Source organism: Calonectris borealis, chromosome 14 (genome assembly GCF_964195595.1).
Source record: "Calonectris borealis chromosome 14, bCalBor7.hap1.2, whole genome shotgun sequence".
Classification (NCBI taxonomy): domain Eukaryota; kingdom Metazoa; phylum Chordata; class Aves; order Procellariiformes; family Procellariidae; genus Calonectris; species Calonectris borealis.
This window is the reverse complement of record NC_134325.1, coordinates 20,624,793-20,645,600: the sequence shown is the minus strand read 5'-3', so window position 1 is coordinate 20,645,600 and position 20,808 is coordinate 20,624,793. Positions and strand designations below refer to the sequence as shown.

Below are 20,808 nucleotides of genomic sequence, written 5' to 3'. Positions count from 1 at the left end.
CAACTTTGTAGGGACAATGCATGTCCCCTTCTATCAGTTGCCAGCAGTGGCTCTTTGTAGGGATGCTCCCCAGAATCACCATCCAGTCTCCAATTATTTACATCTCAGCAGCTTCCTGAAGCCTCAATAGCATGCCATTCTGCTGTCTTGTCCTGTCTTTTTCTGAGCCTGTGTAAATTTTTCCAAGCCAAATATCACGTGGCAAGGTGTTTGGCCACTTGTGCAAAGAAACACCATTGTTTCCAACTTGCCCATTGTGTAGGAGAAGAAAGGGGACAGCTGCTCCTTTTGAAATCCCAATTCATTTCAGAAAGTTCTCAGATGCTGCATTTCAGCCAGATGGCCATTCGTGGCTTAACAAAATACAGACTGTCATCACTTCTTCCAAAAGTCCTCCAAGAGGTCTCTTTCCTAGCAGAGATTTCCTATGGACCAAAATAAACAAATGCCAAGGTCCATGAGAACAGCATTTCAGCATCACACTAAGGGAATGGGTGCTTAGATGAGCATTTGAGAGGGACTAGCTTCTTTGCAGATGTCATGTACTTCATAAATGGTGAAAACTGATGGTGCAGGATGGACTGAGCAGTTTTGCGGTAGGCACACATGATCACAGCTGAAGACGCCTCATTTTAGAGCTGCTCTTCAAAATCTGTTGGTTTTACAGGAAACGTAGAGTTGCTGTTCTGTCAGAGAAGGGAATCTTCCAGGCAGCGTGGTGCAGGGATAACATGTAAACCTCATTAAATGGAGGGAACAAATTCCTCCTAGTGGAGCTTTGTCTTTAGTGGCTATGAGAAAGCTGGTCCAGTAAATACAGGGGCAGAATGGAGTGGAAACAATATTTACAACGTGCATCTATGTTGAGTAGCTCTCAGTACATTTCTTTGCAATATGTACTGAAACCTGGCTAAGTTTCTGCTAAGTGGAGGCCCTGATGCTGGCCTCTTTGTACAGTTGGATTGTGAGCAGTGCTGAGTCCCAGCTACGGAAGATGTGGCCAGGGACTCCAGCTAGTCCCAACACGCCTCAGGTGGGGGAAGCCTGGCAAAATACTTCTCCCTCCCACCCTGCATTCCTAATGGTCCAACACCTGGTAATGGTACCACCCTTATTACTGTTTCCCAAAGAGCAGCCAAAGCACAGGTATAGCTAACAAATCTTTATTTGACTTCAGAAGCAGGCAGCCAGATGCTAACACAAAGTGGAAGTGATGTGCTTCATTCAGGATCCATCTACTGACACCAGTTCACACTGACATATATTTCACTCTTGATAATCTAAGAGGTTTTATTGGTTTTTGGCTGCTTTCCAGAATTTTTTTTTATTTGCTGATCTCAAGAGTTTTTCCTAAGCAAATTCATTAGCTTCCTTGTTTATTTTCAAGGCTGTATACATGCAAAGCTGTCTCCTTGGCTGCTTCTTTCCCTTCACCCTCAGTCTAAACTGTCTGTATCTTCCTTCAAGTCTGCAACCAGCTGCTTAGAGATGGGGCAAACATACTGGCTGGTAATTGTAGCAGCTTCCCTGGCATCACTGTCCGAGTGGCTGTTGGGAGGGAAAAAATGAGTGATAGTTTGTTATTCCTGGGGATACGGACTGCAGGAATTGTGACAGGCTACCTTGTAAAATTCAAAGATGACTCCAAGGAGCAGATGTATGATAGAGGGACCCAGATCATGGCTGCGGGCAGCCAGGCACCCCACAAATGCACAGGCAAGCCTATTGGTGTTATCATCCCCCTTTATTCTAGGCAATGTGGACAAGAGGTACTAAGGGCCAGCTTATTCCTCCTAATTTTAGTGATTTAACAGTGAGATGTGTAATTGAAAGTGGTTGGTCACTAGGAAGAGACAATGTCCAGATGCTGGGACAGCCCATCCTGAGATGTGTGTTTGAATCAATAATGAATCAAGACAGGGTAGCAAAGGCTTTCTATTTTAACTGTTAGATCAGGTTTCCAAATGGGATGAACAATTGTTTCAGTCTGGGATGACAACTCTATTACTAAAAAAAGATATTATTTCATTTCCCTGGGTTTTATTATTTTTAATAGCTGGCTTTTATATGGCACGTCTTAGCTGTAAATCAATGCCAGCTTTGCTTTCGGTAAGGCAAAACTGAGTGCCAGGTGGGGTTGGCACATAGAAATAGAGATTACCGTGAATGCAGGCACGGAAATCAATTGAGATTGCACACAGCCGCATGCCACCTTGCAGGTAGATTAAAGCATTCGCTTTTCTAGCTCTGCAAACCACCCCTGGGAGTGTGGTTGCTGGCAGAGGGACAGGAGGTACAAAACTGTGTGATGGAGGGCTGCAATTCAGCAATGACAGACCCCGACACAGTGCCTCACAAGCTGATGGGGAATGAGGCAGAAGTGATTTTAAAATATGGACAATTTAATAAATCTTCCACCCTTCCCCTTTTTGAGGATATTTTTGAGGATATCAGCTGAGCCCTTCTGATCTCCTGCACTACATCAGACTTCTGCGCTTGGGGCAAAAACTGGGCATTTACAAGTTACTAAAAGTCCTCGTTCGGCTTCAATACTGTGGTGATCAGGGCCATAGAGGTGATAAATCTGTCCCACCTACCTGGTGTTTAGAAAGCTCTGGTACAACCACATAAAGCAAAGTTCCTCATGGCTGCTTTCTTCCTCTCTCCCCTGCACATCTGTGTTGACTGGGCCTGGAGAGCTGGTTTAGATAAGGAAAATTAATAATAATAAAAAAAACCCCAAATCGTGTAACCACCACAGCTGTAAAACAGCACTGCTGTCTGGAAGGCTGGTTCACCCCGACCTGCCCCATGGTCCGTGCTCTGTTAACCTGCCAACTGTCACCACAGCTGTGCAGGAAGAAAAAGAAGTATCCTCTTCAAATCAGGCTCAGATGCTTTCTGGCTGGCAAAGGGACAGATTTTAATATGCACTTGCACTCTGCCTCATTACCCAGTACCGGCATGTCCTTCCATCCATGGGTATATACCTTTTTCCAGCACTTGGAAATTAAAAATCTAGTACATCTGCCAGGATTTTGTTAGTGGTGCATGCCCCAGAAAATATCAAAGCACCCTGAACAGATGGGAAGGAATCAATGTGCTATGCCTCTGCCTTGAAGAAAGGACCAATCTTGAAGGAAACCTCTCCAGGCAATGCTCTCCCTTCGTAACATACCAGCAGTAAGGGCAGCAGCAGTTGTGAGCTATATCACAGTGCGCCACATATTATAACTGACGATGTGCTCATGTACGTGGCTTCAGTGGGAGCTAGTGGCCCCATATTTCACTGGATGAAAGACCCCATATTGGCCATATATATGATTATGTCTAAAGCCTGCCCAGTTTGACAGTCAGAGCCATGGGTGGGGACCGTGAAACCCAGAGGTCTTTCTCATTCTGCTACAGAGCCCATTTATCTACCAACATTTTCTCAGGTGCTTTATTTGAAGTAGGTAAATCACCTACAACTTTCCCCTAAAGGCTAAATCAAAATGCAAATGAAAAATCCCAGGCTGTGATCTGATATAGTTTTGTGTCCTATGGATTAAGCTTGGTATGCATATGCAATAGGTAATGTTGTTCTATGCTTAGAAATGGCCTCAGTGAGAAGGTTTGTGTCCTGCTCTGCCTGCTGTGACAGGCAGGGCAGGCCGATGGGATATCTTTGCTATTGCACAGCAGCTCCAGGCGCAGCATAGCGGGAGGAGACCAAGCCCCAGCCCGCTTGCCCTTGTCTCGAGTTTTCCCAACTACTGGTCATGCCATCCCCCTTTCCTTGGACCTGAGACCTGCCTCCCTACAGCCTCCATGGCCCAAGCTGCCTTCCCATTCCCCAGGAAGCAGAGCTCTCACCTGCGCTTGCGGCCCATGAGATTTTGGATGAATTTCTGAACCTGAGCGTTTCCTCTCATCTTGCTGTATTCGCTGGTAAACAGTCCATCTGAGTGCCTCTGGGACCTGCGTCAGGGAAAATACAGTACAATGGCTGCTCCTCCCAGCCATGTGATGTGGAACTTATCACAAGACACAGAAATTTCTCTCTTCCCACCATCAAGGAGCCCTGTATCCCTCCCCTTTTCCTCTTCTGTCTCCTTTCATCTTGGGCATCCTCTGGATGAGGCCAGTGCTCAGGCTGGCTCTGGAGCCAGAGACAGCTCAGCCCAATGGACATCCCCCTCATTGCTGGGATCCCATCTCCTGCTGGATACTTCCATGCCCCAGAAGGGTGGTTTCGGCTGGTCTTTACCTCTCCTTGAGGCCCACCAGGTGTTTGACTAGTTGCTGCACATAGGCATTGCCATTCATCTTGCTCAGCTCACTGTGGAAGAGCCCATCAGCATGTCTCTCAGTCCTGGGAGGTTAGAAGAGAAAAAAGGGATGAAAAGGCATGGTTTTAAGACCAGAGAAGAACAGGCATTTAAAACTGCTCCTTCAAGGAAAGAGGGTCCCAAAGAAAGATGGGCAAGAATTCGTGCCAATTTGGCAAAGTTTCACAAAAAAAGGGCAAATCTTATAGGAGTTTAAAAGAAATATCTTTATTAAGCATCACACAGAAAAACTACCTGCACTTGCTTCTTACTAATGTAATCACCTTACCGTTAGGATATGGGACTGTGAGGTTAACACTGATTCAGCACAAAAGATAGGGACAAGAGACTGGAGAAGTAATAAATTAAACACCCAGATACACAAACCTTGAGGAACAGGTAGATAACGGTGGCGGTACCACAGATCAGCACTCGCAGGTGACTGATTGACAAGTCATTAAAAGAAGTGCTCAAAGCCGCAGTGAGGTTCAACCAGCGCTATTAAACTTCAAACCAGAGTAGCCAGTGGGTAGGATAAAAAGTCTGGGGTCCAGCTTCTGGAGAGACAATGTGTGTGTGGGGGGGTGTCTATGCCAGTACAGTGCTAGGGAAGCCGGGCTAGGCACTGGTTGTGGCCGTGGAAGGGCTGCAAGGGAATCTCAGCTCTGTCCTCTTCCAGCCTAAGTCCTTTAGTCTCTCTGTGATTTAATTGCCTCTGCACAAGTGGGAGGAGAAACAACCCTGCCAAAGTCTTACAGGCAAGATTGTGAACTGGTGAACTTAAAAGATTGACTATTTTTGGCTATGTTTTCATAGGACTAGGTTATTTGAAACAGAAACTTCCACCTCTCTCAGCCTGTATAAGTACCTAGTGGGAAAACAGACTCGAGTGTCTTTTTCACTGTAGTTTGATCTGTTTGGGATCCTGATTTTTCTCCTGAATTAAATCAAATCAATGTTTCCACTCTTAAGCAAGAAAAAATATTTACAACATTTGCACTCATTTAACTAAATCAATTTAGGGAAGAAAAAAAATCCAACAGCCAAGCAGCTGCAAGTTCTGGAAGGAAGATAAAAGGCTGACTTTATAGCTAGCAGGCTTTTTGAATAAAAAGCCATGGAGAAAAAGGAAGCAGAGGCACAAGAAATGCTTACCTCTCCCGGGATGGAAGAGATGCTGAGAAGTGTGATAGGACAATCATGGGAATAATTAGTTGCCACAGACCACTCATCAAGGAAACCATGGTCTCTCCTGAATTAAAGCACAAGGTTTTATGAGCAGCAGAACAAATGACCTTCGTCTTTGTCTGGTACAGTTCACATACCACACAGAAGACGTTGTATAAATAACACCACTATAACTAAATTAGGCAGGAACTCCTGCCAGCAAAGATAGTATTTCTTTAAAATACAGAAGATGAACAATTCAAATCATTCATGTTACCAGTTAGTTGGAGGTTGTTTGTAGTTGTTATCCCACCACCACCACCATGCAGTCGCAGAGCATGGGTCTGAGGTTGGCTGTGCGAGATGATGTTTGTGCTGGAGTTTTGCTGTGAGTCAGTAAAATTTGTCTTGAATATGCAGAGAGGTATCATGTGAGTTAATCCATCAGCAGCACAACACCATGGAATAAACCCCATTCTACTCTAAGTCTCTGAGAGTTGAGCCTTCAGGGAGAGGATTTAAAGCACCCATGAAAACATCCTACACGGACACCTATTAGTATAGCTAGAGGATGCCCAGGAGAAATCTGTTTGGGACAAAAAAAAATGGCATGTACCAAATAAAAGTTCATCTACACACAGGAGAAGGGAAGGGCTCTTGCGTGTGCCGATATCTGCCTATCCTGTAATATTTCAAGAAGGAAAAAAAAAATAACACACATTTTCAGTAGCAGCAGAATCTCATATTTTTCTGACTGAAACAAAAAGAAAAGAAAGGCATATTTTGTTTATCACAAGCCATTGCACGTTTTTCCCTTTTATTATCAGGCTCTTTTGGCAGCCCTATGCCTGCAGAGATGTGTATGTGCCTTTATGAGAGGGTGCTCACATTTCCCCAAGGATTACAGAGGAGCCATATCTGTGATTTATAATATACCTGCCTTCCTCCTGCAAAGAAGCAAACCTTGCTTTCTTAGTCGCTGGCCTGGAAACTCTCAGATGGTACTTGCTAACCCAAAATCAAAGTCCTCCCACTTTGGTTTTATTTTAGTCTGAAACCAGCCAGTACAAAGAGCATTAAAGGACTGTCAGAGTTTCCTGAACACTTTCTAGCTGCCCTTCTGAGACTGTCTGATACTCTAGAGATACTGGAAGATGAGAAGAGGCAAGAAGAGGAATGACAAGAGTGGGGGATTTATACAGAAATTTATTCGCTGTAAGCCACAGCACAAGTATTTAATGGGGGTTGCAGAGCAGACAGGTGAGAGGTTTTGCACAATTAAGAAGCCATAAGATTCATCTCACACACACTTCTGATGCTTTACTGTTGTGTTTTCCTGCCTGATTTGACTTTGAGGGGGATGGAATAAGTAAAACAAGAAGGGCATTTCAAAGATCAGTTTCTTATCGGAGTCCAAACAAAACAGACTCCACAGTACTGCTTCCCAGCCAAGAGATGTGAAAGAGCTGAAAACAGCCACCAAAACCAGAGCACACCACCCTTCAGGGAAGGGAACCTGGATCCTGAGCCTGTCCTTCAGTCTGTACAATACCTGCCACGCAATGCCTTGACCCCCAGCCAGGAATCTCACCACAGCATTTTGGCCTTCCTCGTGCCAACGCTGGGCTGGCATTTGTCTTGGAGCACCACATTTAAGAGCCCATTTTAAACCCCGTCCCTAGCTCCAGAGTTTCCCCTCTCTTCATAACCTTTTTAACTGCTAATCAAGTGGATCAACTTGTCTTTTCACTTTCTGGCCATAATTTTGTCTTCCCTGTGCAGATCATATTTGCTTGCTGAAGTTGCTAGGAACAGTAATGGCTGTTGGGCAACTTCTCCTGTGTATTAACAATGATGCATTGCCTTGGGTTTTTTAATCGTTCAGACCCTAGGGAGGAGGTAGATCTTCAGTGTGATCACAGTAGAGCTGTTTAACCTTCTTAAGATACTTCCGAGCTTTTTATTGCCCTCCCCAGTGATGTTGGCTTTCAATAAATGCATACTCCTTAGCTAGCTGGGACCTTTAGCTGAAAGTAGTGTGCACTGAGCCAGCCCAGGACCTGGGAGCATCTCAGACCTTTCCAGCAGACAAATCCTACTGCTGAAATGTCAGATTGCACTCAAAGGCTTTGCTGAATCAAGGCTCCCATCACCCTGCAGGAGCACTACCGCTAGGAGAGCTTCCAAAAAGGCTGGTATACAGCCAGTTTGCACGCCTTCTTGCTCTTGCCCAACCGTTGTGCTCTACCTGAAACTAAAGACCATGTATTTCTGGAAGCCATCTGGTCCAGCTGCTGTTTGGGCTCCATTCTGTCCTCTGGTTGCTCCACAGGAGGAAAACCCCACACATTACCAGCATTGCTGTTCAGGAGATGGATGGCCTGATGGCAATGGCTCAGCAAAGCATCACGGAGACCTGAAATCCACCACCCAAAAACTGAAAGAGGGGAGAAGGCAGCCTGTCCAGCCTGACCATGTCAGCACAGCGGTACTCACCAAACCGTGGTCACTCCAGGCTCTCAGCTGTCTCACGGCTACAATGCACTTGCCCACTCCTCTCCATGGCCCCCTATAAATCTGCAGCCCTTATCAGAAGCAATTATTTGGGTAAAGATATGAATATGAGTAATCATGATTAACAGCAAATAATGCATCCAGGCTGGAATGTCGTTTTAATTACTCTCTAAACCTGATCAGGTCATTTGCAGAGGTTCGATGGATTGTATTTCTGCTGATGTGTAATAATTCCTGCTTCTGTGTATAATGACAGTAATTTGTTGGACAAACATCCCTGTACCAATTGATTCATTATGATTGTCATAATTATCTCTCCTCCTGGCTTTAATTACCTCTTGATAGGAGCTTAATCTTCTGTTCTTCTTTTTTAAGCCTGGCTTGGGTTTTGTTTGCAATGCCAGGAAGAGTCAGTGAGTGTATGTGTGTACCTGCAATTTGGCTAAACAGCATGTCACTTTTTAGGGCAAACATTGTCTGATCAGTAGGATGAGGGCTGACTTTTGCATGAAGGGACAATACTTTTCAAGCTGTTTTTTTACAGCCAAGTCTGGGAAAGGTCTGCTGAGCACAGGCTGTATCACAGCTTCAAAGAAAGAAGCATACTTATACATGTACAGAAAACGTCCTGAATATACTCCCTGCCTTTGCTGGGGTTTGGAGCTGGTTGCTCTCAAATATTGCTACTAAAGGTGACATGGAAATGGAGGGAGAAAGTAGGATTTCGCCCTTTCTCTCATTCTTTGTGTTGCATAAAGTAGCTTGGAAGGATTAATCGTTATAAATAAATCTTATCTTCCAACTGGAGAAATAGGAGCTATATTACACTTTTTCTTGTCTACTCATCTTTTTTTCTTTGGAAAAGCAGGGGGCGTCTCCATGACTAGAGGGCTGGAAAGGACCTGATTTTCCCCATCATCTTTCCCTTGGAAGAATAACCCACGTACTGATTAGCAGCAAGCCTCAGCGCTACTGTATGTGACTGCAGGCTGCTGCCGGACCCCTGCAAAAGGGAGGGGGAGAAACAGCAGTGAAAAGTCTCCCCATTCCAGGACAGGAGGACTGAGAGGTGCCATGGCCACCACTTGGACAGAGGAGCCCATTTTCTCCTTTGAGACAGTGCAGGTCAGTCCTGCAAACGTCCAGGCATTTCCCAACCATTTTCCTCTCCTTTCTGTAACGACTGCTTTCTTCAGCTGTGTTAGTGCTGTCATTCTTCCTGCAGCCCTCCCATCATTGCTCTGATACAACTTTCCGTAGTGTTACGGCCTCATTCAATGCATTTCCTCTCTATACAACCAGGTGCAGATGCGTCACAAGTCACATCCTTCTCCCACAGCAGCTGAAAGCTCTTCTGAGCACCCAGCCCTGCTGTGGGAGCCCCCAATGACATCGGTGACATCTGCAATTCTTGTATTTTTGTTCTTTGCATTTAAATCTTCATATTTTCTGTATTCATATTTTATGTCTGCACCAGTGGTGGAGGGCTTTAGCTTGGGCTCGTAGTGTTGCCAAGCATCTACAACTGAGAAAGACCACGCAGGAACAAGGCAAGGAGGAAAAGAAGTTTATAAAGAAAAGGCTAAACAACATTTAGAGACCTAAAAATGACTGATGTGATTCCTTTCCTTTGCAAATAACCTCAGTGGATCTGAAATGCCCCCAAGCTCTTGAGGAAACCCAGTTTGCTATGAGAATCTAAACAGGTCTAGATAAGAGGCACACAGAAGAGGTTGCAATGACGAAGTGGCCCCATGATGGCAGCAGAGGGTGAGTAACAGGAGAGTAAAAGCTTCTGGGGACTGGAAGAACATGAACTAAGTAACCTGATTTATCTACTTTGCAACAAAAAATGGGTTTTGCCTTGCAGCAACAGTGGCAGAGAGTGAAAAGGTGAAGGAGAAGAAAAGTGTGGCCATGCCCAGCCCTGCTGCAACATAATGCAGGTGACAATCATGGGCTTGAACTTAAATGCAGCTCCCAAGGCCCCTGATGAGGAAATTCAGGACCATGCAAGGAAACTCAAAAGCTTTTGCAAGCTGCAATTTATACCTGAATAAACTGGAGCCCAAACCAAATTCCCAGTCCTGAAACAACATCTGATTCTCCTTTAATCAGAATTAACATTAACCTCTCATGAGGAGACATTATGGAAACAGGAGTGATAAACAATACTGCTTAGAGGTATCAGCCGAACAGAGCTTTGCAAATTTGCACCTTGCTTTTCCCATTCTCCATTTGTGTGAGCATTCAAAGTGGGAGTGGAGATTCCCCTTGCCTGCATCCAGCAGGCACAAAGCGTGATTAAATCATCCATTAATCACTGTAATCTAACTCATCATCTCTGTGCAGCATCATTGCAGAGAAAAGCTCCCCGTCATTGACTCTGAGGATGACACAGGAAAAGGAAATTATTGCTCTCATCTGATCCCTGCTCCTTGCACAGCTGTCATACCCGAAGCTGCAAGAAGTCAGGGCCGAACTGATCCTTGCCACCAGCTGCCAGTGACTTACCTGTTTATGGGACATAACACTTTTTTACAGGATGTATAGCAAAATGCCACAAACAGGTAAGACTAAGGAGCACTGAGGCTGTGCATCAACACTCCTTCGTAGAGTAATTCATAGAACTGAATTGAATTGCCCTTGAAGATGGCAGGGGGAGACGGCCCGGAGCAGGAGCGAGAAGGGGTCTGCGAGCCTTGGGGCCATCCCTGAGCAGGAGGTGAGCTGCCCTGAGGACGTTGCCAGGTGTAAAGCCACCATGATCTTTGTGCAGTCACTTGTGTTTAGGCTTGACACCGACTGACATGCGCAGCGTAGAGAGACCTGTGGTGAGCTGCATTAAGTAAATCCAGTTGCCACGGGTGCAAGGGCTTTTCACAGCAGCCGCACGCTGTTGGCTGGGGACATCCTTGTGCGTGGCAGTGAGCAAAGATTACGAAACAGAGGGGCCATCCCCACTTCGACATCGAGGCTCTGCATTAACGGGTACCTAGTGGCTAGGGCGCGCAAGCTGACCCACCCCAAAGGCATCAAAGCCGAGAATGGCATAGAGGAAGGTCTTTTTTCTCCTCTTTACAGTGGGAGAGAGGGGTCACCAAACCTGCAGTGTGAAATGCAGCATCTTGTAACTATGTTAAATGTATTAGCCCCAAATTTGGCAATATATAAGGAGAGCACATGAGCCTGGCTTTTTTCTATGTTGGAGGAAAAGACACAAAAAACTGCATTTTGAAAAAGAGAAGGTTTCATCATAAAGCTAGGTATCTGGACCCCACAGCACAAGAAGGATGTAGGCAGACTCTCAAAAATCAGCATACAAAGCTCTGAGGGGTCATTCTGAGTTTTGAAGGGGAGAAATTCCCATTCACACTTCAAAGAAATGGATACAGGAGATCAGAAAAGACCTTCCGGCTGGAGGAGCAGCGTGGATGCATTCAGGCTCCATCTCCAGAGAGCTTTAAGAACAGGCTGGATTAATGCTGCTACAGTGTCATGTGGACATTGTTGCTCCTGCCTTGGACCAGGAAAGCCCATCCAGCCTTTGGGGTTGCTGTTTATCCAGGGCAGGGGTTGCTGTTTATCCTTACAAGGTAGCATCCCTTGCCAGATTGTCCACTGTCCAGACCCCAGCTGTGTTACTGCAGCAACTTAGGATCTGCTGCGGCTGCTCCTCTTCATGGAGATGCCTTGGTTGGCCAAAACACGCATCCCAAAATGCTCCTACAGCCTCTGCACTACTCTCTTTGAGGTCCGTGGCTTTGAGATGGCTAAGTGCACAAGGGTCAAGACAGGCCAAGAAGGTTGGGGAAGGACCATCTCATCCACCACACATGTCCAGCAATGGTGTGACAGGTCCTGATGAAGCTGTCTAGGTGCAGCTGACCTTTGAGGAGCCCAGGCACAGGCTGTGACCCCATCCAATGGCAGCAGCACCCACCGGTGGCATGGGAGTTTATTGAGGTCAGATGGTACTAGGAACTGAATGGCTAAATCCTTCCTACGTAAAAGTAAAATACCCTTTAATCAGCTTACAGGGTGTTCGGGAACTTCTACCTCCCCCATTCTTTTTTTCGTTCTTAATATGTACGTATGTGAGTCCATGTGTGCAGTGGGGATTTTCTCTTGTATGTTTGCAGGTGAGCCTTCCCCATGCCAAGGACCTGACTGTGATGCTGCTATCTACTGAGAGCGGATTGGAGTAATTTTCTTGCACCACTCCCAGGTCTGTAAGAGAAAGGACCCTAATTGGAATAAGGGGATTGGAGGATTTAGCCTTCTAAATGCTCCTTTCTTGCACAGGGTGGTTTCAGGAGTGGTTTTAATCTTTACCACCTGATTTTGTAATTTTGGCTGCAAAAGGGAAGAGTGGGATGGGAGGAAGGGGTGAGCAGGGGCAGCTGTAGGTGAGCTTGGGAGAGGAAGGGAGAAGGAAAATCACAGTCCCATATGGCTGGGGGACCTCAGAAAAACACCTACCCCACTCCCAAGCCCCACAGTGGACTCAGTTATTATTCCCAAACCCTGAACAGGGAAGGGAGCAATCCTTGTCTTGGAATAAACCCAGTGTCACAGAAGCATGCCAGCCCCTCATGTGCCCTTTTGGAGGTTTGTGCTTAAAGCAATGCACAAAACACAGGGAAAAGCCATGTTTACTCTCTGTTTTGCTGGCTTCCCAGTGCCCCTGTGTGTGCAAATGGGCTATATCACTCTCTATAAGGCTCACTCTGCGAGCAGGGAGTATGCACCTCCCCATGTCCAGTAGGACAAGATATCTGGGTTTCATTCAGTCCCAGCCTTGGAATGGGAGAGCCCTGTCCTTGAGGCTACACATCCCTCCGTGGCAGCATGTCATTCAGCAAGGTGCAAATTACTCTAAGCAAAGAAAGTGTCTGGATCTAGGATGTGCATGGCTATCTCTCTATCTGCCTATATAGCGCTCAGCTCCTGAGCTGCTTTTGAGTTTGCTTAGATTGCCTATGTCTCTCCTCTGCTTTGTTCGGCTGGGCAGCAGAGCCCAACAAGGCAGGTGGGAGATGTGTTGTGTTTTGCTGCAACATATGGCACCTTTCTGGATTTGCACCAGTTTAAAAAGAAAGTTAAAATGCGGGGGCCAAAAGCATAAAATGTCACATTCCTGAAAGTGTGCCCACACACTCTGAAGTCTGAAAGGAAGATGCTGGACATGCTAGTTATCTCCATGGTTGGCAGCACTACCCAGGGGCAAGGACAGCAAAACCTTTGTATTAGGAGCTCTGGGCTGTGCTAGAGCAGACTTCCGTCATTTTGATCAAAGTTGTATCTGCTCCCAGCCAAACCCTTGTGCGAAATCTGCAGTAAAACCCAGCTCTTTTGAAAGAAGAGATTAAGAAAAATATTAGGTGTTTGGCTCACACTGGAAAAAACAAAATGCTTGAAACATTTTACTAAGAATCGGGAAGAGAAAGGGGAAAAGTTCTCCACTGCTGCGTGAGTGGTACCTTGGCTGCTGACAGAGTGCCTCGGCTCTCCGTGGTATGGGATGAGAGAGGTGCTTTGGAAGCAAGCCAGAACTTCCCTTATCCCCCTGCTCTGGAGCAGGGATGGGTGCTAAGCCAGAGGGTCCCCTAAGGGTGTGAGTCTGCCTCCCTAGAGATGCACTGCCTGGGGATGCTGGGGCTGAGCCAGGCTCTTCCTGCAGAGGCTGCTCCCCTGCGCAGGCACACCTGCAGCAAGCAGGAGACAGCCTTGAATTTGGAAAGGCTGCTATGAGGCACTTCCCTCCTGCGAGCACATCTTCCTCCCTGCTTGGGAATAAATATGGTAGAGAGAAACAAGGGTGGTTTTACCACGGCTGGCACTGTGACCCAGAAAAGCAAAAGCCAGGCTCGGGGCACAGTCTAGTTTTCAGGGGAAGAGGGGAACTTTGTTTTCCCAACCTATGTGCATGTTGTGGCTGTCTCTCTGTCACCAGGAAGCACAAAGAGCTTTTTAAAGACCTGCAAAGACAAGCTGCCGCCCCCATCAATCACTTGCTGGTTTTTTACACCCTATGGGCCTTCTTCCAAATCTCCTTTGAGAACTGCCAGTGGGTGTACTCTGCCTGTCCCCAGGTAGTCTCCACAGCGTGGGATGCACGGACGGGACAACTCATGCCACTGCAGGGACATGATGGGACAGGACTGGGTGGCTTCCTCCCCAGGACTGCTCTGGCCATCCTTGCCCTCCCAGCCCGGCATTGCTCTCTGCCCAGCTGGAAGCTACCTTGTACCTTGACACAGAGGAGCTCCAAGTGCCGTCTCTCCACAGCAGAGCTGCATGCTAATGCTCCCCATGCGTCTGGCCTCATCACAGCTCTAATTGGCATCAGCGTCCGTAATCTCAGCCTCCAGCTGTTTGCTGTGTCTGGGGAAGAGGAGAAAGCACTTCAGGGAATTAATTTTAATTATAAGGACGACATGCTCTGTGTCCTGGCTGGCAGGCAGGCTTGGCCCAGCTGTTCCAGGTGTGCAGTGCCAGCAATGAGCACAGCAGCTCCTGACAGCTACGCAGCTGCTTAAGCTTCGTTTCAGCTGCATCCCTCTTTGGACTTTGTCAGGGACCTGAAAGGACATCCGTTCCAGGTGAACAAGAGCAGGATTTGTGAAGATGAGGGTGGAAGGAGGTGCACTTATAGGTGCTTGCTGCTCACAGGCATGCCTTTCCCTGCCTGTGTTGCCTTGCACTTCTCCTTGTCCCCAGGACGTTTTTCATAACAAATGGCTCTAATAAGCTCACTGATATTTTAAAACGGGCTCTTGAAGTATATTAAGTTGATCTGCCCTATGACACAAACCCTTGTGTTTCACCAGGTTATGCCTGCGTGAGATCAATAATGTGGTTTAGTCTGAAACCAGGCATCCACAAAACCATCTAGTTTTGACTCTAAGCTAACAGAGATGGAAAATCTAGCCATTTTGTCTGTAGTTTCATCCCCACAGCTAATCACCATTAAAAATGCATGAGTTTTTACATCTTACATGGATTTATCATAAATGATAATTGCCAGAATGTCAAATGTCAAAAGATCTAGTCAATGTGTACATAAACCCCTGTAGCTTACTGGAGGGGGACTCAGAGAGCCTGGAAAGCCAAGAGAGCCGTGCCATCCTCGTCCCTCTCTTGCAAAGGTTAACCTGAAAGGCAGGATGCTGCCTCTGTCTCTTTTCTCCGAAATGCATTACAGGCAGATTGTAAAGCAGGACAGCTTTGCTGCAGATGATACTTTCACAGAGAATTGCTCAGCTAAGTATGTCAAATAAAAGGAACAGGATTGGCCTTAAAAGCTCTTTATTTTCCTCCCTTTGTTTTGAACCTGAAGACAGCCCCAGTGATCTGTTGCCCAGCTATCAGGGTACTATTCAACAGTAGAGTTTAGGCACAATTGTGCTGAAGCTTTGGCAGATAATCTTGTTCTCCTTTTCTATTTAAAAATTCAGTGCCTCAAGTGTGAAAAACTACGGTGATAAAACTTCCAGGTCTTTTGGGAGACTCTGACAGATGTCTCACTTTGCGACCTTCCTGATCCTTTGAACTGGCTCGCAATCAAATCCCCATTAACTCATCCTGGGGGAGCCTCTGGGGGACTCCTCCCGGCTCCTTGAAGTTGGGCACCAGCTTCACCGCAACCACTTTCAGCAAGCAGAGGCTTGCTGAAAACCAACCACACTGCTCATTTTCCTGAGTTTCTTTTAAAAATGCACTCCAAAACACACCAAAAAGGCAGATCTCCCACTGTTTTCTTGGTTCGCATATGAAATGGGTGCTTTCCTGGTGCTGCCATGAGCTGGTCTCTGTCAGCTGAGTTTGTAGGTGGCTGGAGGGCAGTAACAGTGACATTGAGCTTGCTAGCAAAGCTAGCCGCAGGCTGTGGTCGCAGATGCACGGCACAGAAGGAAAGGCAGAGGTCCTGAGAGGTACTGGGTACCAGAGTCTCAGTTCCCCGTATTTGACAGGCACTGATATGGGTTTATATAGAGACTCCATCCCTGGTGTAGGGACAGACGTTTCTTTGATGGAGTGGCTGGGGGACTGGCCTGCCAGTTTATAAGGGGGAAACTGAGGCACAGTCTTATGTGAGGCTGGGGTGTCCATGCTGGCAGAAGGTGCTGCTGTTCATACCTTGTGTCCTTCATAGCACCTACTTAGAACAGAATAAAACATTTTTTTCTGACAAAAAGAGCAGCTGTGGGTGGCTTTCACAGCCTCTCCACCCCCTGCCCTGAGCCAGCAGGCTGTCACAGTGTGACGGGAGAACCAGGATACTCTGCGAGCCGCGCATCCAAGCAAAAAAGGCTTGTTCAAAACCACTGACCACATCAGACACTCTCCAAAGGTGCTCTTAAGCATTCACTGTCAATCACTTTGACATATAACTCTTCTTGCTTTCCATGAGAGTGACAAATGACTCTATCCTTTGCCATCTTTTCTTTCTTGCAGTGACATGAGATGACTTCTTTGGATATGTTGATGTATTACAGACCTTCCTTCTCCTCTGCTAGGAGGACAGTTCCTCTTATCCAAGAAAGGGATTGTGTCTAATGCCAACAGAAAAAAAGAGTGCTTTTCTGCTAGCCTTTGCTCTCCAGGATTCACTGCTCCCCTGGAGACACTGTCGCACAGCAAAGCCAAATCAGTTGGCCCATGCTAGTTGGCCAGCTAGGAGCTGGCCTAGGAGGATGCGGTTTACGACCACTGTATCTGCCAAGGGATGCACTACGGGCAGAGTGGCAGCAGCCAAACACAGGGGAACCGCAGGACTCGGCAACAGTGAGCAAGGATTACTGTAGCCTGTGAGTTTGCAATGGAAGAGCTGTCCTAATTAGTGCTCTGCACGGCTGCTCTTTTTTGGAAGTCAAAAGCCTTATTTCACATTAGTTTAATCCACTCCAGGATTAAACTTGTTTAGGATTAAGGCACCGTTAGTCTGGAATAAGGGTTTCCACACTGAGAATTAAGTCATTCTGCACTAACCCACAAAGACAATCAAGATAATGAATATAAATTAACTGTTAAAGTGGATTAGGTAAATGGCATTAATCCCTGTGGGAAGGCAGAAGGACTGCAGTCACAATTCGATCCTGCTCTCTTTGCTGCTCAGGTAGTTTAAACATAAATAAATTAAGGGTATACTGTCCACACAAGGTTTCAGTGCAGTTTCATTAATGCACTTCACGGCTTCCCTTGCCTAATTTGAGTTGATTTCTTGGAGTAAAAGGGCTCCAGTAACAGTGGTTCTGCTGTACCAGCTCCTTGCTAAGTGAAGGCTGTGACAGCAGCAAGTGTGCCAGCAGTTAGGTTTTAGGGACCAACCACCAGACCAGAAAAGCAGTGACGAGGTGATAGAAACCACTAAGCAAATTCACACTGTCATGACATACAGGTTCCAAAACACTGGTGGGGTAGTTTTGTCCCAGTTTGCTGCACTGGATAACATATATCTTCCTTGTCTGAACTTCACAGCACGAGGGTGTTGCCAAACCAGCCCTCCTTAACCTGACGGATGCGCAGCCATACTCGTGCCCACCTGAGTCCAACCCAAACTGTTCCTGAAGGAATGTAGAAATACAGACAGAGCTGAAGGCGTGTGAGTATCCACTCCAGTGCTGGTGGCTGAGAGCGCCAGATTTGGAGAAAGACTTGGTCCCATTCAGAGCAGTCAGAATTGTCTCTCCTGTGCTATGTAGGACAGAGTTTTGTCTTTTCATAATGATTTAAGTGCATGTCAAAGCTGGGTCTGCTGGAAGAGGGAGATGATGACTAGACAAATCCATGGGTATTGGGATCAATGTGAGGATGGCAAACCTACACTGGGGATGGGAGAGAGGGGTAATACAACTCAGTAGCTACTAAAGGGATGGCATTCTTGCTGGCTTTAGAAAAGACTTGGAAGCCACACCTCTGGAGACAGTATTTGGCAAACCAGATTGCCAGCTAAGTGCTTAAACCAAGGTAATTTTCTCCTACTCATGTATGAAATTGTGGAGCCTGAGGCAGCTGGGTAAAACAGACTGTGTGGATCAACTGCTGTTAATCCACTCCAGGGAAAGGATGGTAACTAGACCTGACTACATCCCCATGGCTGAAAACAGGGCTCTGGCTTTACCATACTGCGCATGCTGAGGATTAATCACATCCTTTTTCAAAAAAGAGTAAGGGAATTGGGGGGAGCGGGAAGGGGAGGGGGGGCTAGAGAGAGGATTTCTTCCACCACTCTTAATAGATTAGATGAAAGTCTGATAGCTGGAGCCTATAAGCAGCTCTGAGAAGCTTCTCATCTTATAAAAAGCTGCCAATAATGTAGTTTTCCCCCTGCATGTTGTGTAAATGATCCTTTCTTGCTATGCCTTCTCTTCCCGCTGCCTTCCATAAACTGGCTGATCTGAATGGTTAGCTGGCCCTTAACGTCTGTTCTGAGGTTTGACGGCATGGCTGGAAAGACGCCCGCTGAGTCTGGATCAGGTCCCACATCTCCCAGGCCATCTGGGCTAGAAATGGGGCGTCACAACTCCCCTGTCCTTCCCGAGCCTCAGGCTCCACCTCTGCTAGACTGCACCGAGCTGATTTCCACCCACGCAGGGGTGAATGCAGTGACGTGCCTTCACCATAGCAGGGGGTGCAGGGGGCACATGCAAAGGAGTCAGGTAGGGGCACCGTGCTTCCCCACACCAGTCACTCCAGTCGTTAATCAGTAAAAAAGGCACAATAAGTGGTGTCAGGGCCAAGCACGTGCAGTGTCTGCCTTGCTGCTTGTAGCATTGCAGTGGGGAAGTGTTTGTCCCAGGGAATGAGAAACGCTACCCTAAACCCTACCTCTAGGAATCATAACTGAGGTCTCTTATTTTAGTTGACATAATTATGACAAATACTGCGAAAAGTGACTCTGAGTGTGGTTAACAGAGTGAAGGCTGCCCGAGACTGCAGGTGCACATGTACCTCACAAACAGCATTATCCCAGTAGAGCATTTACTTATTTTTTATTCTCCCACTTTCAACAGTAAGACATCCTAGCTCCCATATTCAGCTCGTGACCTGCTACACCACCTTTGCTGCCACTCCTGCTGCCTGTCTGGTTGCTTTCTCAATCCTGCATTTCTGCAGTTGATTATTCCTGCCCAAGCACAGGACAGATGCAAAATTCCTTTTGAAATGCATCCTGCAATTGCCAAACAGTTTCTCCAACTTATCAAGACCATTTTGAATTCTTACTCTGTGCTCCAAGATGCTCGCAGCTTCTCCTGTCTTGGTAGTAACTTCAAATTTAATTAGTGGACTCTCTGGACCCTCACTCTGGTCAGTTATATTCACACTAAATATTACCACATTTTGCATAGATCTTGGAACACAATTTTCCAGTTATTCACCCAACCTGTAATAATTTCACCCAGTCTTTCCTCTTACATTGCTTAAGAGAATGCCATGTGAGACTGCAGCTAGAGCTAAAGTTGAGGTACGTGATATGTACTATTTCTCCCCATATCTACAAGTGCTCCTAGGTCTAGCACGGAAACAAGCAAGCTCTGTTACTTTCTAGGGATTGAAGCAACTCAGGTTGCTCTTTAGTGCCCTGATTTTTTGTCTCTCTCAATTTAAAAATAGGCCGTGTTTGCCATTTTCTGGCCTTCTGGAGACTTTACAGTCCTTCAAACGCTCTTGGAGATCAAAGCTAACGGGACTGATTTCTCTAATCACTGTTCATGTTACTGCTTTGAGTCCCCTGGGGAAAATACCTTCAGGTCAGGCTGACTTAACACAACCTTTTACTCTAAACACTTTCTTACCTGTTGGGTTTTTTCCCTCTTTGTGAGGGTCCAGCCAAGACCCAAGAGTCCTTTGATCTACCACAACATTGCAATACAGTGCTTGTGGGGCCAGTGCCTCTGCTATTTCTGAGTCACATACACGCGGTCAGGCTCCTGTCAAGAAAGACATTATGTCCACTGTACAGAAATCTCACTGTAGGAGATCCAGTCCTTGCTTTTTATCTTCCTACTATGCCACTTTTACAATAGGTGTCACTCGATGGCACATGTGCCATACAAAAAAGTCAAGCAAATCGTAAGCCCAAATAAAAGAACAAAACATAAAATCAGAGAAAAAAAACTCATCCAAGCCAACCTTAAAATGTGCCACTGGAAAGTCTTTTGGTTTTATGGTCATTTTTAGCTTTGAAGGAAATGTTGTGCTGTTTCTTTACCACTCACAGAGCGACCGACAGCTGGTTTGGGGTGGGAAGCACCAAATACAGAATACCAACCGATTGCTGCTGTACCTGGAAGAGGGTGGCTAATCAAAGACGAAATTTTAGCTGTGTCAGTGCAGAGTTTTGTTCTTTTCCGCCTGCTGAAGAGGCAACACGAAGCCTAACCCTGGGAGGGGGAGACCCCTCCACTGGAGGTGGAGGCTGGGCTCAGTTAGGCAGTGAAGGGCAAGGCGTTAATCCCCGGCTTTTTTTCGGTAAAGCCCCGGACTGACAGCGCTCGCCCACGGGAGGAGCTCGGTTACAAGCAGGGGTCGGTCCCACGAAGAGGGACCCCAAGGGAGGGCTCCTCCAGGGCTGGACGTGCCACCACGACGCGCCCCTCACCTCCGGGCTGGGGGTCCCCCGCGGCGGCAGCTCCCCCGGGGCTCGGCGGGGGCAACGGGGACGGGACACCGGGAGCCTGCCTCCCCGCCGCCGCCGCCCCATAAGCCGCTTGGTGACCCAGTTGGAGCCGCGGGGGCCGAGGCCGGGTGGGGCCGCCTCACGGCGGCGGGCGGAGGCTCCTCCCCGCGCCGCGGAAAGTTTGGGGCCGGC

The 20,808-nt window shown here is 47.0% G+C and overlaps 1 protein-coding gene and 1 long non-coding RNA gene across 11 annotated transcripts in view; one reads left to right on the top strand and one right to left on the bottom strand.

Moving 5' to 3' along the window:
* LOC142088363 (uncharacterized) overlaps positions 1-20,273 on the top strand; it is a 44,679-nt gene extending 24,406 nt beyond the window's left edge. Inside the window, exons 4-7 of one of the 3 annotated variants that reach the window (XR_012675831.1) lie at positions 7,810-8,084; positions 12,134-12,219; positions 17,475-17,598; positions 20,218-20,273. This is a non-coding gene — a long non-coding RNA (uncharacterized LOC142088363). Of the gene's footprint in view, positions 1-7,809; positions 8,526-10,343; positions 10,529-12,133; positions 12,220-17,474; positions 17,599-20,217 lie in introns of those variants that run through there. The other 2 variants (XR_012675832.1, XR_012675830.1) reach the window with 2 other exon arrangements.
* On the bottom strand, positions 1,201-20,738 carry SCT (secretin). Of its 8 annotated transcripts, XM_075163622.1 has the most exons (9): positions 20,284-20,376; positions 14,245-14,378; positions 7,974-8,062; positions 5,755-5,884; positions 5,466-5,562; positions 4,250-4,354; positions 3,856-3,960; positions 2,598-2,699; positions 1,204-1,548 (listed from the first exon to the last, which is right to left on the bottom strand). In XM_075163622.1, exons 2-9 carry the CDS (start codon positions 14,306-14,308, stop codon positions 1,437-1,439), a joined length of 804 nt encoding a protein of 267 aa, XP_075019723.1. In that variant the 5' UTR covers positions 14,309-14,378; positions 20,284-20,376; the 3' UTR covers positions 1,204-1,436. The 8 variants fall into 8 exon arrangements, with proteins under 8 accessions (XP_075019730.1, XP_075019729.1, XP_075019731.1 ...); XM_075163625.1 differs by lacking the exons at positions 7,974-8,062; positions 20,284-20,376 and adding an exon at positions 20,599-20,738; XM_075163624.1 differs by lacking the exon at positions 7,974-8,062 and having other exon boundaries at positions 20,284-20,370.
* Positions 20,739-20,808: the final 70 nt, after the last annotated feature.